The 21,851-nt window shown below is 48.4% G+C and overlaps 1 protein-coding gene across 1 annotated transcript in view; it reads right to left on the bottom strand.

Moving 5' to 3' along the window:
- Positions 1-3,219: 3,219 nt before the first annotated feature.
- LOC131482177 (ret finger protein-like 4A) overlaps positions 3,220-21,851 on the bottom strand; it is a 167,743-nt gene continuing 149,111 nt past the window's right edge. The window contains exon 3 of the mRNA XM_058673979.1: positions 3,220-3,833. Coding sequence (XP_058529962.1) covers positions 3,220-3,833 — 614 coding nt within the window. The remainder of the gene's footprint in view (positions 3,834-21,851) is intronic.

Raw genomic sequence — 21,851 nt, 5'->3', positions numbered from 1 at the left:
GAGACTAAGGCAGGGTTAAAATTCTTGCCAATTTTTTCTTATCAATTATCATTATTCAGAAACCTTTACAAATCCACACATTGGAGTCCTGCTCAGGCTGAACAAAGAAGGAATCACCAGAGGGTGGGGAATGAGCCTGGGGAAACTTTTCCTCTGCTTCCGGAAGCACTGTCGATGAAGCCTCCTGATACTGTCGTTGCCGATATGTCAGTAAGAAATGCCAGAAATAATAAAGGGAGACAAAGTGCCAGCCTGAGTGGGTCAATGTTATACCGGGCTATTATCTGAACAGTCGGGATGAGCTGCTTAGAGCTCACAGGAGAAATGCAAAGCATCATGGGAAGGGTGAGCAGACACCGCAGGGAGGGTCACTGTGTTCTGATCAGCGATGGCAAACTTCACTGACAAGCTGGTATCTCAGTCAACACTCAGTAAGAGGTGAAGGAGTAAGTACGTGTGTGTGTGTGAGTGTGTACCTGATTCACAGGAAACCGGCAGTGTCATGTTCCATGGAAAGTCTTGTACCCACGCATGTGAAATAACCTCTGGAGCAGGAAGTCTGAGGAGAAGTGAGAGGAAGCTGACCATGACCTTGCAGCCTGGATGCTCAAGAAGGAGGCTGACTTTCCTCTAAATGAAACACAGAGGCGTGAAGAGGGGTGCTGGTGATCCTCTGGTGACCACCTCCTCACAGCAGAGCCTATCTGGCTACCAGAGTGCCCAGTGGTAGTGTACCAGGAAACGTCACCCTGAGGAAAGCAGGAAGAGTCGGCCGTGTCTCACACAACCCAGTCTCAAGCAGCACAGCAGTGAGTGCATTGTGCGTGGAGCACACCACCTTGCCAGGCTCACTGGGCTAAAAGTCACAATCAGAGAGAATCCCACGGACCCTGAATCAGCCCTGCACCGGCAGACAGATTGTTTCAATGCTCCATAGCAAGGGGTCTCTACCGCCCCTCCCCAAACGGCTGACAGAGATGAGAATAAGGCTCCCATCAGTGCAGAGTAGGACACTTCATCCTACACACAGAGGCCAGCATACCACCCAGACACCTGGTACCTATTCAAGCCCAGGAGCCAAGAGCCACTTCCAGGTCTCCCACGTGGGTGCAGGGTCCCAAGCATTTGGGCCACCCCTACTGCTTTTCCAGAACACAAGCAGAGAGTTGGATGGGAAGCACGGCTGCAGGGATTAGAACTGATGCCCATATGGGATACTGGTGCATTCAAAGGGAGAACTTTAGCCGCCAGGTCACCGCGCCAGGCCCCATATGGTGGATTTTTTAAAAATTAATTACATTGCGTTATGTGACACAGTTTCATATGCTCTGGCATTCCCCCAACCACTCCCCCTACCCTCCCCCATGGTGGAATCTTCCACCTTGTTGCAGTACTACAGATCAAATTCAGTTGAGATTCTTTCATTGCAAGCATATGCCAAGCAAAGAGTCCAGCATCTAGTTGTCCAGATACATTCAACAATTTCTTGGGGAGACCATTTCTGGTCTGAAGGTAGAGCTGGCAGAATATCATCCCGATCAATTAAAAGCCACAACATAACATCAACAACAATTTACAACATTACGGAATTAATTGTCACGGTATTGAGTAACCAATATGTTAAAAATGCAAGTTCTTAACCACATCCTGTGACTACTTCATTGACATTTCAATTTTAGTTTGTATACAACCAGCTTCTATACGCCTTAAAATTGCTAGAGGGTACTATTCAGCTGTCTCATGTCTATCCTCATTTTAGTATTTAGCAGTCTATAGCGTTGAAGCATAATTCTACTGAACTTGGCAGATTTTAGGATAGTCGAAACTGGCTTATAACTCTAGCAAGGCATATGTCAACAGTTGAGGTGTAGAGCTGTTTTAGGAGGGGTGTGCAGAGAAATCTTCCATTACCCAGTGAGGAGCGACTAATCTCTGTGTCCTACCTAGTAAGGTATATGTGAGTCCACTCTGACCACTTCCTGTCTGGTTCTAAGCTTTCCTTGTTGTTCTGTGTCTATCGATTCTAATTTTGTTTGTTTGTTTGTTATTTTTGGGGGGGGAGGGCTCCGGAGCGACTGTGATGGTCATTGCAAGAGAGGATGGGGATCCAGTGTTGGAACTAAGTAAGGACCAGAGACAGCTCCTCTCCCTAGTCCTGAAGGAAGTTTACTGTTCTTCCGTTTCTGCACACTGCTCAGGGCTCCTGGCTGTTGTTCCGATGACCTTGGGTCCTGCAAGGAAGGATTTGGGATTCTTCCATCCCATGTGGTAGACCCGAACGGGGGTGGATGACCTCAGAGTTCTCGGCCTCCGAAGGCACTCCAATTCCCTGTGCTCTCCTTGGCCATTGGGATGTAGTGATTGGTGCCCGTACATGATAGTCCTTGGGGAGGATCCAGGGGTCTCCAGGGTTGGGATACTAGCCTCCTCCTCCTGTCCATCCATATGGTGGAATTCTTACAGAAAATCCCAGGGACTTGTGTCACCATGTCAGCCTCCCTCCTGCCTACTGGTCTGTCCCTGGTCGACTTCATGGTCCACACTCGCGTGTCTAGGAGTGTGTTTCTTCTGGATTACCCAATGTGCTGACCTTGGGTGTTCCCAGGAGTTTCTAGGGTTCTTTGGGTTTCTGGGCATCAGCTGTAAACGGGGCTCAATCTTGAAGAGGCTCTGAAAGAAGCCATTACCGGAACATAAACCCTGTGTGGCCGCACCTGCAGGGTCACCTAGAGAAGTTCTGTAGGCACAGTGGTGGCTGGAAGGGGTGGAGGCGGTGGGGTGCCAGCGATCCTGGTGCAGTGAGTCGGGGTTCCGGGTCATGAGGTGAGCAGGTTTTGAGGGTTGGAGTGTGGGGTGGTTGGAACACCAACCACCAGTTGGTGAGCTGGTTCCAGTTTGTCTTCCTTTGGTAACACATGAGCACAGAGTTTGTGTGTTTCATACAGTTCTAAGAAGGTAACCGCATTTCCCTCTCTCCGTCCCACAAGCCTCTTCCTGGCTGCGTTTCATGTCTTTAGCTTTTGGCTGAATGCACCACTAAGCATAATGTTCCACAAATGAAAGCAGGAAGACCATGGTTCCCCAGGAACACGGACAAGGGCTGAGAACAATCCCATCACACGATGATACATTCATTTTTGTACTTAAAACATTTTATTTTTATTACAAAGGCAGATTTACAGAAAGATCTTAGGGCTGCTGGTTCACAGTTTCCGTTTCCTAAGCGGGCTGTTGTGGACAGAGGTCGACCCGTCCTGAGCTGGAGGGGCTGGGGTTGGGGCGGGCAGAGTGCCCCTCAGCTGCCACAGCAGGCAGGCTCAGGAAGCCCTGCTGGCCATCCAGTGCTCTCCTAGGAGCGAAAAAGGGCCGCAGCCGGCTGTCGGTGGGGATCTCGGTGAACGTGAAGATGTGGACTCCGTCTGTGGTGTTGTAGAAGGAGACGCTCCCCAAATCCACGTTCAGGAAGATGCTCAAACGCTGTATCCACGGCTGGGCCTGGAGCAAGGTCGGGGGCTCGGTGCTGGCGGTGAAGCCGTCACAGTCTCTGCGGCTCACAGTCCAGAAGCCGCACTCTGCGCTCAGCCTCATTGGCCCTTTCCGATTCACGGAGTCGCTGCAGATGCCCACGTCCCACTCCTGGCAGCTCCCCACGTCCACCTCCCAGTAATGGCAGCCGGAGGTGAAGCGTGGGGAGCCCAGCACGCACATGGAGAGGTCGAACCTCTCGGCACTCTCCCTCCGTGTCTGAGGGGAAGACACACAGCCCACGCTCCTCAGGTCCTCAGCAATGAACAGGTGATTGTTGGCTGTGTCCACGTCCAAGGTCACGTCCACTGTGGAAAGAAAGGAGCAGGTCAGCAGGTGCCTCCTGGACTCCCGTCTCCTCCAGTCCACCTGTCTTCTGTCCCACTCCTAACTGGTCACATTGCACCCAGAGAATGAGTGAGTGTCTCTGCTCAAGACCCTCTCATTCATGGCGGGACTTGACTTGTTTTTGCTTTCAGGTGTTGGATTGGTAAAGATATGTCTTTAAGGCCATGGTCAGCGTGTCTGACTTCAGCAGTCCTCGTGTGTCCAGGATACTGTTTCCACATGGACCCACAGTCACAGCGGCCAACGGATCCCACAGGGGATGCCGAGCTCTGGGGCTTGGCCTCGATGGGGTCTTCCTGAACCTCCCGTGGGCTTCTCCCAGGTCTCAGGAGCTGAGATGCCCCTTGTCTGTCCAGGAAGCACGAGAACTTCCGGTACCGGGACTGGGCCCCTGGCCGTCTCACTGGCAAAGCTGCTTTTCCGGAGCTGGCTGTGTGTGGGTGGACAGTGGATCCTTACCTTGGAATTTCCGCACGTTGGGGTTCATCTGCAAAACTTCCTCCAGGCTGGGTTCTAGCTCCTCCAAAGCTTCTACCAGGGCTCTCAGCTGGCGAGCTGGCTTGATGTCCTCCGGCCTGGAGACCTCAGGGCAGCTGGGACACAGGATCCCGTCCCCACCAGGCTCCCTCTCCAGGGTGTCCAGGCAGCTCCTGCAGCACACATAGCCGCACTTGAGGGTCACCGGGTCCTGCAGGTGGTTATAACAGGCGCGGCAGCTCGCTGCTGTTTGGAAGCACTCAGACATGGCGGAAATCTAGGGCAAGAGGCACGTTAGTGGACAACCAGAAGGGTCGGGCACTGTGGCCCCTCACAGGGCAGACACAGGCCTGTGCGTGCAAAGCATAAACTATGCACAAAAACCCACAACACAGGGCCCCCAAGTTCTCATGTTTCTTAAAGCTCATGCAGCATGACTGATCTCACAGAAGGCTCTCCAGGGTGGTTCCCACGCAGTGGCCCACTAAGCTTGGGAAGCTGGGCTTCTGTGCTCAGATCTGCCAACACTCACTTGAAGAAGGCAGAGCATAGCAAACAGCCCCGACGGTGTTTGAAGCTCAAGCAGGTGTGAAGGGATTCCACTGTGAACCTTCACTTGTTTTACCTACATGCCTGCCGGGGAGCACATGCAGTTACACACATGCATCCCGTGTTTCTGCTGGGCAGCGCTGGTCTCCTTTTAGGGACCTTCTACACCCCGACCTTGGCTGTTCACCTTGGATGTGGCCGGCTGGGGGAAATCCTATAGTGCGTTCATGGCACCAAGAGCAAAGCACCAAGAGCAGCATACGTTGCTGGGCTTGTGTCCAACCCCCTAGCCCTGGAGCTCAGGCTGTTGGTGAGGCAGAAGCTGCTTGGGGAGCCCCACTCCAACCCCGAGCTCCCTGCCTGCCTTCCGACCCGGGCCCTGAGCTTCCATGCAGCGTCTGGGAGCGGGCCCTCGGGAGGAAGCCCAGCTATTGAGATCCCTGGCAGCTCCAAGGCAACACCAGGTGCAGATGCCTGGATGTTGGGGTCTTTGGGGAGTGCACCCAGGAATGCAGGATCCGCCCGCCTCTGTCTCCGCATCTGCCTTGAGTTCCAGCTTGAGAAATAAACATAAATGTTCCCGGGTGACACTTACCTCCTCCTAGTTCGGTCTCGGCCTCCAGCTGCTTCCCAGGAGAGCTCAGTTGTGTGAGGAGCTTGGGTTAAGCAAGCTGCTTTTAAGAAGAGCCTGGCCCCTCCCAACATCTACGCCCAGGGACCCCTCCCTATGTCTACGCCCAGGGGCCCCCCCACGTCTACGCCCAGGGACCCCCACCTACGTCAACGCCCAGGGGCCTCTCCCTAGTCCAATCACACATGATGGGCTTCTGAATAGATGCAGTATTTTGCAGTTGGCCTGAGACTTCTTTCTTTTTGGATTTGTTCATTTTTATTGGGAAAGTAGATCAGATTTACAGAGAGAAAGAGATACAAAAGATCTTCCATCTGTTGGTTTACTTCCCATGTAGCAGCAATGGCCCAAGCTGAGCCAATTTGAAGCCAGGAGACAGGAACCTTCTCTGGATCTCTCCCACACGGGTGCAGGGTCCCAAGGCTTTGGGCCATCCTCTACTGCTTTCCCAGGCCACAAGCAGGGAGCCTGGATGGAATTTGGAGCAGCCAGGGCTTGAACCGGCGTCTATGTGGCTTGCCAGCACTGCAGGTGGAGGATTCGGCTACTGTGCCAAGATGCTGGGCACTATTTGGGCCGTGCCCAGGACTTACCCTGCCTGGTTGCGGTTCGTCATGGAAAATCTCATCAAGCATTCAGTCACCTTCCACCTGGCACCCTTAGGATTTGTTGCCTGCAACCCGGGTGCACACACCCTCCTCCCATCCAGGCTGGTGGGATACTGTGAGAGCCTATGGAGCCAGTCACCATGGGTTGGGGGGCTGCCTCCACAGAGAATTCTGACATTAAATAACAGCAGTGTCTAGAACATCATGATATTGTCCTAAGGTACAATGTGTAATGATTTGGATGCCCATCTAATCAAATGGATCAAAGCATCTGAACCTGAAAAGATTGACTTCGATGTCATTAGGCTAGCCTTGTAACTCACTTGGGATTCTCCTACTTTGCCTTAATCAACAACTGTGTAATCCCTTGAGTTCAGAAAGATTAATCAGAGATTTTTAAACATTTATTTTTATTGGAAATTCATATTTACCAAGTGAAGGAGAGTCAGAGAGAGAGATCTTGCATCTGGTGGTTCGCTCCTCACACAGAAACAGCTGCTGGAGTTCAGCTGATCCAAAGCCAGGAGCCAGGAACATCTTCTGGTTCTCCCACACGGATGCAGGCTCCCCAATCAATGGACCATCCTCCATGGCCTTCCCATGCCACAAGCAGGGAATTAAATCAGAATGGATGAACATGTAATGTGATCGATAAATATATTTTGGACAATGTTCATGTTAAGACAGGGGGAAAGGAAAGGTTAATGCTAATGATTTGTGAAATAAGCCATGTAAAAAAAGTATATGAGGGAAGGTTCTAGAAAAGTCCAAGTTGAGATGTTCTGACTCAGGGCCAGTGCTGTGGCACTTGGCTGGGTAAGCCTCTGCCTATGACAACAGCATTCCCTAGAGGTGCTAGTTCAAGTCCCAGCTGCTCCACTTTCAACCCAGCTCACTGCTTGTGGCTTGGGAAATCAGCAGGGAATGGCCAACGCCTTGGGACCCTGCACCCACATGGGAGACCCAAAGGACTCTCCTGGCTTCACACTGGTTCAGCTCCAGCCATTGCAGTCACTTGGGGAGTGAAATACCAGGTCTTTCTCTCTGTAAGTCTGCATTTCAAGTGCAAATAAATCTTAACAACAAAAACTGGCCATGCTGGGAACATTCACAACAGGCAAAATGGAAAAAGCAAAAACAAAAAAAAACATCGCATGATCTGTGGTACTGTGGATTATCTGGAATTAGAAAGCAACCCTGCTTCTGATCCAGCTCCCTGCTTGTGGCCTGGGGAAGCAGTCGAGGACGGCCCAAAGCCTTGGGACCCTGCACCCATGTAGGAAATAAGGAAGAAGCCCTGGCTCCTAGCTTTTAGTCAGCTTAGCTCAGGCCATTGCTGCCACTTGGGGAGTGCATGGAAGATCTGAATCTGCCTTTCTATCAGAAGAAATAGAAGTCATGTCAACTGGAAAGAAAAACTTTCTAAAAAAAATACAAAAGCTATGAAGAGACATTTTACCAATGTGATGTCTGTGCAGTAAACAAATAAAGAAATAACATATCAGGAAAATACAAGCAAAACCACAGTGAAATATTGCTATATACTTATTAAATTAGTCAAAACTGAAAGACTAACTATGTATCCATTACTTACAAAGGTAAAAACTGGAACTTTCTTACTCTGTTAGCAAGAATTCAAAGAGAACAACCATGTTGGGTAAGAGCTTGGCATTTCTGAAGAAATTATATATTCACTTACAGTGTAAATCAAGCTTTGTGATCTGAAATATTAACATAAGAAATAAAACATATCCAGGTATAGATTTGCATTCAAACATGTACAGCAGTTTTAGTGCAAGAAACTAAAACTGTAAACCTCTTGAAATACACTTAAGTAGATGAATAAAGAAATAGTGACCCAGTTATAATGATACACTCCTCAGCATAGGAACTGCACGAGAGTACCTGGGGAAAAACCATCAATTAACGACTTCTGAATTATTAATTTCCAGAAACAAAACACAAACCTATTATAATGGAAAGGAAATCAAGTCGTCTGGAAGAGCAATGTGGAAGGGCTTAAGTGAGGGCTGGTCTCATTAGCATGATGATAATGAAGGCATAACAAATGATCAGAGCATGATAATTTAATAATTATCAAAGTTTGACAATAAAATTGTCTAAGTTTAATAATTTGAGGACCCATCTATCACAAATCATTTGTAGCTTAAAAGATTTAAAAACACAGTGAAAATGAAATCCTGGGTTTGCTGCTTTTGGAAAACCAGGTTTGACACATTGGTTCTACCATCCCTGAAAAACAGGCACATCTTGGCCAGCTGATTGCAGTTTCTCCCACTCCTGAATCCTACACTGATGGAACAAGTCTAAGCCTGAGGTAATCTTATCAGTCAGGATGCCATCTGAGCAAGTTCAGGATATTCAGGTGTATACATTGCACGGAAGACCTGAGGGACAGATGTCTCTACCTGGGCTGAGCTTGCTGCAGCACCTGCCACTAACAAGCAATTTCATGTTTCTACTCAGCTAGTGTTTTTCTTTCACAGGTGGTCGGCAAATCTAACATTTTGGTGACAACTGTTAGATGATGACCACCGCCTGCCCGCCTGCCCACTGTTGGAATAATATTGGCAAGTTGTTCAAAATTGTAATGGAAGCTTTATTGGAAAATCCGCTCCTGGGCCCCCTTCGCGCAGAGGGGCAGGAAGAGGGAGGCGGAAAGGGCCCCTGAGGTCCGTGTGGAGGAGTTCTATGCCCCTCTAGACACGTGGGCAGGCAAAGGAGCTGTTGTGCCCCAACTATGTAAGGAATGTCCATTCAGGTGTGCCATTAGTCAACTGGAATCCCACCAGGTCGGTGATATAACTAGCTCCTGTGGCCCCTCCTGTTGCAGGCTGAAGCCTGGGAGACATTCTGGGTCCAGAGCAGAGCAGCCCCTCATCTCCAGTGCCCTGGGCAGCCATCATTCCAGACTCTTGGTAATAGGAAAAGGGGCAACGAAGTCGTTCTGGCTACTTCCTGCTGGAGAGGGTCGTAGTCCCTAATTGTGGTCCAGAGAGGGCTCGGTGGGCACCGGAAGGTAGGGTGGAGTAACAGTTGATTGAGAGTGACCCATGAGGCTTCATGGATGTTTTCTTTGGTGAACCTTAGAAAACAAGGGGCAATTGTTAATAAAAATGCCTGTAACTATTAATGGGGTTAGTATAGGCATGAGCCAGGTTATTAGGGGGGATTCCTAGATGTTAAAACCTGAGTCCTTGCCCACATTTTGCCAATTACTGAGTTGATCCCTTATTGACTGGGGATTTTTTATCCCAGTTTCTACTATGCCAGGTTCATTAATATAATAACAACACTGTTCCTGTAGGAAGACACAGGTTCCCCCTTTGCTTGCAGTCAGGAGATCCAGGGCTCGTCGATTCTGGAGTGCCACTTCAGCCAGCGAGGTGATTTGTCGCTGTAAGGATGCCAGGGACCAGGCTGAGTCTTCTATCACCTGATTAAGGTCCACTTGGAGCTTGTTGACCTCGATGATGGTATGACCCAGAGCTCCTGCACTGAGGCCTACCGCCAGCAGGGAGGTCGCAACCGACATTCCTACCAAAGTTGGAATGAAGACTGCCCGTTTGGTTCTCTCAAGATCCTGGAAGTTTGGAAATTTCCTGTTTAGCTTCCAACAAAGAAAGCAGTGTTAGTTTGTGTACCTGCTAGAAAATTCATAACAGTTGACTGAAATAGAAGAAAATTACATGAAAGAAGAATTGGTGCTGGAGGCAAGACAATTACATTGAGCCATGTTAAGAGATGGGGCAGGGGCTGGCAAACAGAATAGAGATCCCGAACATCTTGCATTATACCTCTGTATAGGACTGTGATATGATACTGGGTTTCCTAGTGCCACACAGCTGTTTGGAATAATAACATTTGTTGAGAGGCGGGTTCGACAAATGCCCTTGACATTGGCATGGGTTCCAATACCCTAATGGGACAAATCCAGCTGAAATGAAGAGGAAGGGGTTACCTGTTGTCCAGAAGAGGAGTAAGAGAGGAGTGTGGTAGTTGGGAGAGTTGGTGGGTCAAGGAAGTGGCAGACAATTCATCCTTGGTACAAGGACTAAAACGTTTGAGGTGAGAAATATGATATCAGGAAGTGTGACCAAGGAGTTTGGCAGCCACAGGCATGGTCAGGGTCACCAAGTGAAGTCTAGTCCACTGAGGTTGGAGTGAGCATGGGTGGAGGGTCTTGAGGAGGACCAGGTCACCAGGCTAGAGAGGAGAGGCATTGGCACCTGATGGTGTGGTAGCAGCAGGTCTGGAAGATAGCAGTCCGCCTGTTCTCACAGAAGCTTTTGTGGGTGAGCACATGGGTGAAACCGATCTGCCAGTTCTCTTCTGGTTGATGTCCTTGCAGCTGGTGAGTAGGCAACCTAAGATTAAGCGCTCCTTAAGGAGAAATAGTGGAAAACGTTGGGCAGGAGGAGTTAGTGAATGAGGCATTGGTGATGGGCATTCCTTTGGTGGTAAGGAATTCTCTCTCCTGGCAGATGGCAGAATGGGGAGGCAATTGGCCTCCAGGACAGACTCAGGAATGACTACCACAAAGATTGCATGGTGTAACCATGCAGGTCAGACACCAAGCTGCCATCCACTAAAAAGAGTGAAGTCAGGCGACTGTAGAGGCTGGTGCAGCAAGCCTTCCCTAGGTAGGAGATGAGAATCGAGGACTGCTGGCAAAAGTGAGAAATCGGAAGTTGAGGAAAGTGTTAAGGGGAGAGGAACTGCGAGAGGACGGTGGGTGAAGTTCTCAGGTAAGACATGAAGTTACATCTCATTGGTGCATAACCAGAACAGCGCACATTCCACAAGCTGTGGGAAAGGGGAAGCAGGAAGTGGTGCCAGGGTCACTCTCACATTCCTCCCTTTTGTTATATATTGGGTAGGAATGGCAGGCTCCTAGAATGGCAAAAGAAACTGGGTAATGGTTTCGTTAGAAAAAAATTGTACATTTGAGTGGACGACACAGGAATGGAAGGAGGGGTTACTTATCAAAAATGATGGTTTGAGTTCTTCCTGAAGCTCATTGGAATATGTAGTCTGAAGGTTGGTCTTGAGGAGCTTCTTTGGGTTTCCTCTATGGTGACGAATGGATCATCATGACAGGTGTTGACCTGTGCAGACTCCGCATTCTGGCCATTTTTGAATGGAGTGTCCATTTGACTTTGGCAGAGAACTGGGGACACCTCTACTGAGCCCTGATATCCCAGCCTTTTGTTGTATGAAATTAGTGGGGAGGCTTCGGGAGGAACATGCATGAAATCTGATTAAGATTATCTAGTAAGGCCTTGAGAAACAGACAGGATGTATAGTCTGGCCTGCTTCTAATCCTGCATTCTTTCCCTCCCTCTGCTCACGGGGACTCCAGCTGCTAGCAAGAGCTAAGAAAGGGCCTATGGTAGGCCAGGGCTGCAGTAGACAGTGGCCTTCAAGGTTACAGTGCCAGCTAGTAAAAACCGTTTCTAAAGTCTTACATGGATCCTGGAGTTTCAAGTCTAGATGCACCCAGGAAAGTTCTGCTGTTACCCAAATCCAAAAGTTGGCCAGGTGCATGTAAGGTCCAAGACCATCTATCTCTTCATGTGAGGTACTGGAAGAGACATCATACAGTGTGAAACTGGGGAGACATCCCATTGACTCTCATTACCTGGCTGGACAGAGAGGAGAGTTGGCCTGAACAGGAGGCTGGTACAGAACAGATGGTGTCTCTGGATGAAATATACAGCTCTACCTGTGATGTCGCTGACCTCAGGCCATCCCTCCATAGCAACGGATGCTTTGGGAGCTGGGCAGAGTGAAGGGCTTTCACTTGTGGCTGGCCCAACCATGGTTCTGACCTAGGAATACTTTGACCCCCAGGGTAGTTCCATTTCTAGTGGCCTGACTCTTGGCAGAGCTAACAAGACTCTTTGAAAGCCACTTCTATCACTGGCAGGTGGTTGCCCAATATTCTGGCTTCCCATATTGCAAGTAGGTGCTACTTGAGGGTAGACTAGCCTTACTGGGTCGTCTGGAGAACAGGTTACTGTGTAAAGGCGCATTAATGAGCCTCCTGATACCTAGCTCACTACTCTTCCTCTGGACACCGGTTAAAGTGGGCCACAGAGGCAGCCACAGGATGTCAAAGGGATGCTCAATTCTATCCCTGGATTCCTTAATGGACTGATCTAGGAATTTGTAGTTACAGGCATAGTCCTGATAGTTTTAAGGTAATGCCTATGAGAAGATAATTAGGCTTGTTGGTCTGACAAGTTAGCCATTCCTTTAAGGTCTGGAGATTGAACTGCAGCCTAAGCCCTTTAGTGTCAGAGACAGAGAAAGAGAGGAATGAAGAAAGGAGTTGCAAACACCAGATTAATAACATTGTCCAGTAAAAGCTCTCAAATAGAAGTTTTAGAAAACATTTGCCAAAAGTCTGATGTTTGCTACAAATTTGAAGCAAACATAGGTTTACAATTAGCTTAAATTGTACATTAGAAAAAGCAATAATATCAATGATAAACATTTAGAAAAATGCTATAGGTAATTTTAAGGACAATGATAAATTACATTGCACAAAAACCATACAAGATGTATTCCTCTCAAAACTTTCATGGCTCCCCATTCCTTCTACGACATGCTTTAACCTGGAAATATTCTGTAAAACAATCGGTAAGAACACATGGGTTTACCTAATGGCTTGGAATAACTTAGCAGTGGATTAGAGCAACTCTATACTGGATTATTATTTTTTTTTTAGATTTATTTATTTTATTACAGCCAGATATACACAGAGGAGAAGAGACAGAGAGGAAGATCTTCCGTCCGGTGAGTCACTCCCCAAGTGAGCCGCAATGGCCGGTGCTGTGCCAATCCGAAGCCGGGACCAGGAACCTCCTCCAGGTCTCCCATGTGGGTGCAGGGTCCCAATGCATTGGGCCATCCTCAACTGCTTTCCCAGGCCACAAGCAGGGAGCTGGATGGGAAGTGGAGCTGCCGGGATTAGAACCGGCGCCCATATGGGATCCCGGGGCGTTCAAGGCGAGGACTTTAGCCACTAGGCCATGCCGCCAGGCCCTATACTGGATTATTTTGATTCACAAATGTTAAATTAAGTTACAGAACAAACTTAGCAAGTCACAGGTTTTTCTTTTCTTTTCTTTTTTTTTGATAGACGTTAATTAGCTTATCTTTTACCCTGCCCCTCTTAGCTAAGGGGTGGGGGTGGGGATGACAAAAGGAAAAAGTTAAAACCAGTCGCAGCAGCAGCAGCAGCGGCAGCAGCAGCAGGGAAACAGGCATTACTGGGGTTAAGTCAGAAGAACCCAAGAGCGAAAGCAGGTTAGGCTGCAGGTGAGAATGGAGAAAGGCAAGATGGCAGACAGGGTCCTGCCACATGAAGAAAGGCAAGATGGTGGATGGGATCCTACCACTTGGAGGAGGGGAGGGGAGCTGGGAGGATGGCATCAGAGCAGAAAGTGGAGAGAACGGGCTTGGGAACTTGGTATCTGAGCAGGAAGTGAAGGATATGAAGGAGGAAAAGGGGAGGTGGAAGTCAGAGAGGTCCTTGGGCAAGGATAGGGACCCACTGTGCAGCAAGGTTCCTCCACACAGTGGGAAAAAGGAAGAACAAAGAGAAAGATGGGATTAGGTGGGACAAGAGATGGGAGTAGATAGAACAAGGGAAGGGTGGGAACATAGCAGAGAAACAGAAGGTGAAGCAAAAGTGACATTGGAATCTGGCAGCGACTCAGGAAGTGAAGAAGGAGTCTGGAAACATGACAGAAGGACCAGGAGCAGAGAAGAGGTGACTGAAGAGGAGGTGACCTCAGAACATGGCGGAGGGACTGCAGGGGTAACGTAGCCAGATGGGCTGAAGGCTCAGAGAAAGACCTGTAAGGAAGCTGGCAGAGGAGGTGGTGAAGGAGAAGTGGGAGCTGGGTTGAGTCCTAAAAGATCTGATGGCTCAGAAAAGCTATGGTTAGGTGAACAGCCCAAGAGATCCTTGGCAGAAGGGCTGTATATGAACTAAATTGAAATGTCAATGAGCTAATCATAGGTTGTGGCTAGGACTTGTTTTCCTTTTTTTTTTTTTTTTTTTTTTATTTATTTTTTTTCTTTTTAATACACTGGTTACTCAAAACCATGTCAACTCCATAACATTGCAAATTGCTGTTGATGTTATATTGGGACTCTTAATTGACTGTGATGATATTCTGCCAGCTCAAACTTCAGACCAGAAAAGGTCTCCCCAAGAAACTGTTCAACCAATCTGGACAATAAGTAGCTGGACTCTATGCTTGGTATATGTTTGCAATGAAAGAATCTTGATTGAATTTGAACTGTAATACTGCATCAAGGTGGAGGAATCCACCGGGGGGAGGGGAGGGGGAGGGAGGGGGGGATACCCAGAGCCTATGAAACTGTCACATAATGCAAAATAATTAACAATAAAAAAAAAAAAAAGAAAAAAAAGAAAAAAAAAAAGAAAAAAAAATTTTATATTAACTGCACATAAATGAGAAATGATGTTTTCTTTGTGATTTTGATGTATCTACTACATCTAATAAAAACACGTGGTTTTGACTGTTAAAAAAAAAAAAAAAAAAAAAAAGAAGGGGAGGGCTTAGCCTTGGCCAGGAGAACCTGAGTCATGGAACAGGAGGATCATAGGGAAGGGCAGGAACGGAGATTCCAAAAAGCTTCCACATATGGAACTTCAGACCATTTACCCTCATGATGACAGAAATTACCCAATTCCGTGAGGATCTGACAGTCAAACATGCCTTCTGCTAGCCATTTGGAGCCATTGTCCAACATGTACTGTGGCCAGGCTACGGTTGAAAAATGGACAAGGCGTTTTCTGCGTAAGTCCTGGCAGAGACCCAGAGTTTTAAAATTGTCCAATAAAAACCCTAAGGGGGTTTGAGGGCCATGGGCTCGGGACATTTTTTTGTTGCCCGTCCTGTCCTGATAAAGTATCTCACTGCTAATCTAAACACAAAGAAGGTGTCCCCGCTTTGAAATTCAGGCTAGAGGGGAACCTGGTTCCCTGTTAAGGAGGGCCAGTCAGTAGGGGAGACGTCTCACGCCCCTCTTAGGGCCGAGGATTGGTGGGAGCCAGTCAACGACCAGGGCATCCCCCGTCTCACTGAGGCTCAGGACAGGCAGACCACGTGTACACGATTTGGGGGGGTGGTCTGTAGGAGGTTGGGGAGTACTTTTCAGGACAGGAGGAGCAGGACAGAGGGGCTTACCTCACGTCTGTCGCTTCGCAGTTGGCATAGACCTTGTGGCTGGCGGCTCGGAGGTGCGAAGAGGAAGGGAGCGGGCTCAATCAGTACAGAGAGCCCTCGCACCTCTTCCCGGGTTTCGGCACCAAATGTTAGATGATGACCACCGCCTGCCTGCCTGCCCACTGTTGGAATAATATTGGCAAGTTGTTCAAAATTGTAATGGAAGCTTTATTGGAAAATCCGCTCCTGGGCCCCCTTCGCGCAGAGGGGAAGGAAGAGGGAGGCAAAAAGGGCAGCTGAGATCCATGTGGAGGAGTTTTATACCCCTCTAGACACGTGGGCAGGCAAAGGAGCTGTCTGTGTCCCAACTATGTAAGGGATGTCCATTCAGGTGTGCCATTGGTCAACTGGAATCCCACCAGGTCAGTGATGTAACTGGCTCCTGTGGCCCCTCCTGTTGCAGGCTGAAGCCTGGGAGACATTCTGGGTCCAGAGCAGACCAGCCCCTCATCTCCAGTGCCCTGGGCAGCCATCACCAACAACCTGCGAGGCAACTCATAGGCTGGCTCTCTCCTGCAGAGCCTGGGCCTCCCCAGTCTTCTCAGAGCTACTGACCTCCTGGAACATTTGCCAGCCCTGGACTGACAGCCGTGAGCCAGGTAAGACCCTCCACCTAGCCGCTTCTGTTCCAAAAACTCCTCCTCTCCATCCGTCTGTTCCATCCAAACCATGCATGTTGGATCCCATTTCTGAGCTCTCAATGTCTAGGGTATGTCCCATTCACTGACTTGCTCCCGTTTGAGCACCAGGGTGCTGACATGGTCCCCAGTGTCTCAGGAGAAGTCGCATTCACTTGCCTGCCCTCCAAGGGAACCAGGTTCCCTTTCTAGTTTGCCCCTGGTGGCAAGGACACTTTCCTTGAGCCCTAATTAGCCAAGAGACAATCAGGACAGAATGGCAACTCAGTCTTGGACCTACAATCCCCACACTCCACTGGGGATTGTCTGTTGACTAATTTCAAAGGCACGGGACTTAGTCTAAGACTTATGTCACAAACGTCTTATTTTCATTTCCACTGTGGCTTGGCCACAATATCCTTTCTATAATGGAACCAAGTGGCCAGTGGAGGACACACTTAATTTTAATATCCTCACAGATCTAAATAATTTCCCTTGTTGCAATGGCAAGTGCTCCAGCCAGAGGAGCCAGTACCATGGACAGGGAGAGGGTCTGGGGATGAGGCACCAACAGGAGACCAGTGATGGTGGAAGTCTCTCCCAAGTCCCCTTATTACTCCCTAACCTCTCCTATCATACTCTTCCCCACAAGCCCTTTAGCCAGGCAATTGGATACCGCTGAGACCAATTAGTCTAGGTGTTTTTAGTGGAAAGGCCATTTCCTGTTACTGCTCAGCTTAAAGATTACTAATTAATTCCTTAACCCACAACAGGCCAAATGGTCCAAGATGGCTTATATGCAGGCCTTGTGGGGCCTCCGTCCCTGCCCTAAGCTTTACTCTTTTATGTCTGTGCCCCGAGTTCTGACTAAGGCCAAGCCTTCCTGCTCTTCTGTGGCCTCCTCAGACCCAAAGCCTGATCACAGTTTCTCAGAGCCGCCTGAACTTTTGGGATTCTTCCAACTCCTGCTCTCCCTTCTTCTCCTCCTCCGATACCGCCCCCACCCTCGGCTCTAACTCTTCCTCTCTATCCTGACTCAGAAGCTGCCGTTTCTACATCCACTGCTGCTCCCAACCTGCCTCTTTCTCCTCCTTTTTTGTATCCATAGGTGCCACGCCTGGAGAAGACATCACATCTACATTTCTCGACGGAACCACCCCTCCTCCTCCTCCTTGTACTAACCTGAGTCCTGCGTCATCTTTTAATCCACTTCTTGGACCTTGAGGCTTAGATAGTGGGAATTCCCAGCCTGGTGTCTGCTAGGGGTACCTGAGCTAGGGCGGACTCAATGCTTGGGGCCCTAGCCACAGCTACCACTGCCACGTGGTGAGTGAGTCTGGGGCTTGCCTGGACCTGGGAGATTTTTCCCTTTGCAGTAAGTATGCTGTGAAAGGATCTCTTGGGAACTAGGGCAGGCCATGGCTCTGCCCACCACCACCATCTTATGGTGGAAGGGCCTAGAGGAGTTTGACCTCAGGGCCTGGGTGGAGGGAACTTCCAGCAGCCTGCTAGGGGTACCTGAGCTAGGTCAAACTCAATGCTTGGGGCCCTAGCCACAGGCACCAGTGCCACACAGTGAGCGAGTCCTGGGTTTTTGGGTGGCCAGCGTGCCAATTGTTGCCAGGCTCCACCCAACTAGTGCCTGGCAGCGAGCTCACTGGTCTTGGGGGGTATGGAATTGCTGCCTAGGGACATCCATGTATAAAGGCACTGTCTGTGTAGGTGAGGAGTCAATCCTGAGGGACACGCAAGGCCAGGGTCACTGTACTTGCAGGTCAGTGAGGGGACTGAGACCTGGTGGTTTGGAGGGGAGAGTTTGGATGATCTGTATGGGTCAGACTGACACATACATAAAGGAATCTGTATCATAATGTGATAATAATAATAAAAAGAAGTTAAAAAAAAACCAACAACATGAAAGTCACCACTAAAAAAATAGAAGAAAGGTTCTCCCTTTTTTGTCCAAATCCAGTGTCATTGGTTTCTCCTTCAGGGAGTACTTAGTTTCACATTTAGTAGCAGTAAGTGTCTCCTAGGTTGGAACTCTGCTGTCTTTTCGTGTGGGAGGTACATTCCTGTAATTTGAACAAACATCAATGATGCAATCACCCGTTTGTCATATTTATTTACCACAATAAGTATGAACCAATTTACAGCTTTCATGTCTTACATTTAAGGAATGGAGACAAATGGAAACCATGAACAGGATATTTTACGGCATATTGTATAGATAAGGCGTGTGGATACGTGCAGGCATGTACATGTATTACATCACAGAAGTTGAGGATGTGTCGGGAAAGGAGTGGGGTTATTTTAGGGCAGCTTTTTGGTGCGTCCTCAGATGGCGGTGGTATGTGGATGATTGGCGGAAGCGTTTCTGGCAAATGGAACACAGATAGGGTTTCTCGCCTGTGTGAATTCTTTCATGGGCTTTTAGGTTAGTCACGTGGCTGAAAGACGCCATGCATGTGCTGCATTGGTACAGCTTTTCTTCACTGTGGGTCCTTTGATGCACACGGAGGTCTGAAGATTGGAAGAAGCATTTGTGACACTGATCACATGCAAATGGTCTCTCGTTTCTGTGTCTTCTCTTGTGGGCTAGTAATTTGCATAAGAACTTAAAGGTCATGCTGCATTGGTCACATTTGAGTGACCGTGGGGCTTTGTGGGATCGCTTTTGGCATCTGCTGTGGGTGGAGTTTCCCTTTTGGCTCTGGTCGGGCTTAGGGATGGATTCATCTGGCCTGGATGAAGACTCTGCTGGCACCTCTGCAGGGTCCTGTGGTTCAGATGACCTCTCCAGGCTGCTTTCCTGGGAACCATCCACAGCTGGCTCTGCCCTTGCGGAGCTGTGTGGGTTCTCAGAAGAAACACTTCCTTCGTTCTGGGTAGGACAGTCCGCCATTTCCAGGGTAATGACGAAGGAAGTTGTGTGAGAGTCGTGAGTCGTAATAGTGCCATTTTGAGTAGTCTGCACAGAAATGCCATAACCATCTTCTGGGTCTGCAAAAATAGGAATGTTATTCAATGATGTGAACCGAAGCAGAGGCCCGGTAGAGCATGCCTCTGGTGCGCAGATTGTCTGCACTTACCTGCTGCTGCTGCCACAGAAGTGCTTGTGGGTGTGGGAGCATGGATATGTATGCTCGTGCTATCTCCTGCTGGGGCTCCTGCTGGCGTCTGCTCAGTGAAAAGACTGATGACTTCTTTTAACGGCATATTCTCAGAAAAGAAGGCTTGGTGTCCTTGCATGCAGACATGAACCTGTGAACAAATTCAGATCAAGAGTCTTTCCAGGGACGGGCACTTGGCAGGATTCCACAAGACCCCACATCTCCTGGTCTTGCCACCATTTCTGTTATTCCCAAGTTATTGCTATGCGGAACCTGAATTCCCGAGTGCTGGATCAGTGCTTTGATTAGAAACAAATTCTCAGTTTCCTGGAAGCTGCTGATACCCAAAGTGTGAAAATGCATGAAGTAGTTGAGAGCTGAAACAAGAAAGTAGCTGCACCCAGCATTATCCGGAATGTTCTCATCAGATAATTCAAATCAGTTTTGCCGTGTTACACATGTTTGCAAATGACTGACTACACGATTCTGAAGTGACAAGTGTGCAGTAGTGGTTTTAAAATGAGGTAGAAGGATGAGAATTCACTGCGACTTATTCTTTTTTTTTTTTTTAACATTTATTCATTTTTTTTTTTTTATTACAGCCAGATATACAGAGAGGAGGAGAGACAGAGAGGAAGATCTTCCATCCGATGATTCACTCCCCAACTGAGCCGCAACGGGCCGATGCACGCCGATCCAAAGCCGGGAACCAGGAACCTTTTCCGGGTCTCCCACGCGGGTGCAGTGTCCCAAAGCTTTGGGACGTCCTAGACTGCTTTCCCAGGCCACAAGCACGGAGCTGGATGGGAAGTGGAGCCGCCGGGATTAGAACCGGCGCCCATATGGGATCCCGGCGCGTTCAAGGCGAGGACTTTAGCTGCTAGGCCACGCTGCCGGGCCCGCGACTTATTCTTTAATACCTTTCCTGATTAATAAAATTGCAATATGCCTCTTTGAGGAAAAGTACCATTTTAAGGCATTCCTTCTGTATCCTTGAGTTCTTTGATCAAATATTGTTATGACACCAAACAAAAATAACAATAGCTCAATATATATATTGCTTTTCTCCTGGTTTACTTAGAGCTGTGAAAGTTCTGCTTGCTGGTAAAGAGTGTTCTGATGGACAAGCGGTCTACAGTAGATCTTTCTGCTTCCAGGTGATTCACCTGACGCCTCCTCCCTGACCTCCCAGGTCCCTCGCCCCAGAGCTCAGACCCTTTTACTTACTAAGGGTGATTTCTGCATGTCATCATCGAGGTCTTCTATCAGCGTCTGCAGGTTTCTGCCTCGGGACTCCCACTGCTGTGTAAGTGCAGCTCTGTCCCTGCAGTGTCCACTCATCACAAACTGTTCTATGACCAACTGAGAGATCATTTCTTCCTTGCTGTGCTTTTCAGGCTGTAGCCACGAATAGAAAAAGTCACGGAGTCTTGCAAGTTCTTGCCTTGCACCCAAGTGACCGTTGAACTGGAAGGAGCTGACTGTCATCGAGGACATAGAGCTATCTTCCATTTGTACAGCAGGTTTTTGGTCTTCTTGAAACGGTGGGGTGTCTGCGTTAAGACAATTTCTGGACGGTGCATGTGTAAGTGAGAACCCGAGATCTGAAGCCATTGTTTAGTTGGGGTTCTCTGACTCGGCTGTAATGAGTCAGTGTATCTGCGTCTCTGGAGATGTTCCCGCAGCTGGTGGATGTGTAAACACTACAATCCGGAGGAAAGAGAAGCAATTATTGCACCACTGATGTATTAAGACTCTGACTTAACTGTCACACTCAGATGGCTTCATGCATGCATTTCATGACATTAATGAAATTCACCCTATACAAAGTCTTCCAGTACACTGGACAATAGGAAAACCCTTCATTTTCATTGTTTTTGAAGATTTATTCATTTTTATTGGAAATCCAGATTTACACAGAGGAGAGACAGAAAAATCTTTCATCAACTGTTTCACTCTTAAGTTGCCACAATGGAGCTGAGCCAATCCAAAGCCAGGAGCCAGACAGAAGCTTCCTCTGGCTCTCCCATGCAGATTCAGAGACCCAAGGCTTTGGGCCATCCTTGACTGCTTTCCCAGTCTACAAGCAGGGAACAGGATGGGAAGTGGAGCAGCCAGGACATGAACAGGGCCATTATGGGATCCCGGCAGGTACAAGGCGAACATTTAGCCTCTAAGCCATGATGTCAGCCCCACCCCTGCCTCCTTTGCACTAATGAGGGAAGGACAGCCCTCACAGGTGCATTTCAATGCACTCACACTTACAGTGGATGAAACCTTATGAACAAACGATGTTTGTTTTAAAAATGGAAGAATGTTGGGTTAGAATTCAAAGACCAATCAACCGCATTGACAGACTACCTAGGTACACATATTGAATAGCATCATTCAGGACTGAAAAGGACATCTAATAAGCTAAACATAAAGAAACCGCCTTGATGTCTCTACAAAGTAGCTACAGCTCACGCTCCAGACACAGATGTCCTCTATCGCCTCTGAGGAAACACTGGACTAGTCACTAATCCATGAAATAAGGACAGGAAATCAAAGCTTATACACTTATTTATAGAGATTCTGGTTTTGTTCACAAGGAAAATGTCCACCAGCTAGTAACCTGAGTGAATTCAGCAAGGTACACACCAGTACAGAAAGCTGCATTAAGTTTCATATTAGAAACCTGCCCCAAGAAGAAC

This window comes from Ochotona princeps, chromosome 16 (genome assembly GCF_030435755.1).
Source record: "Ochotona princeps isolate mOchPri1 chromosome 16, mOchPri1.hap1, whole genome shotgun sequence".
Lineage (NCBI taxonomy): Eukaryota > Metazoa > Chordata > Mammalia > Lagomorpha > Ochotonidae > Ochotona > Ochotona princeps.
Note: the sequence above shows the minus strand (reverse complement) of the source record. Positions and strands in the feature narration are given on the sequence as shown.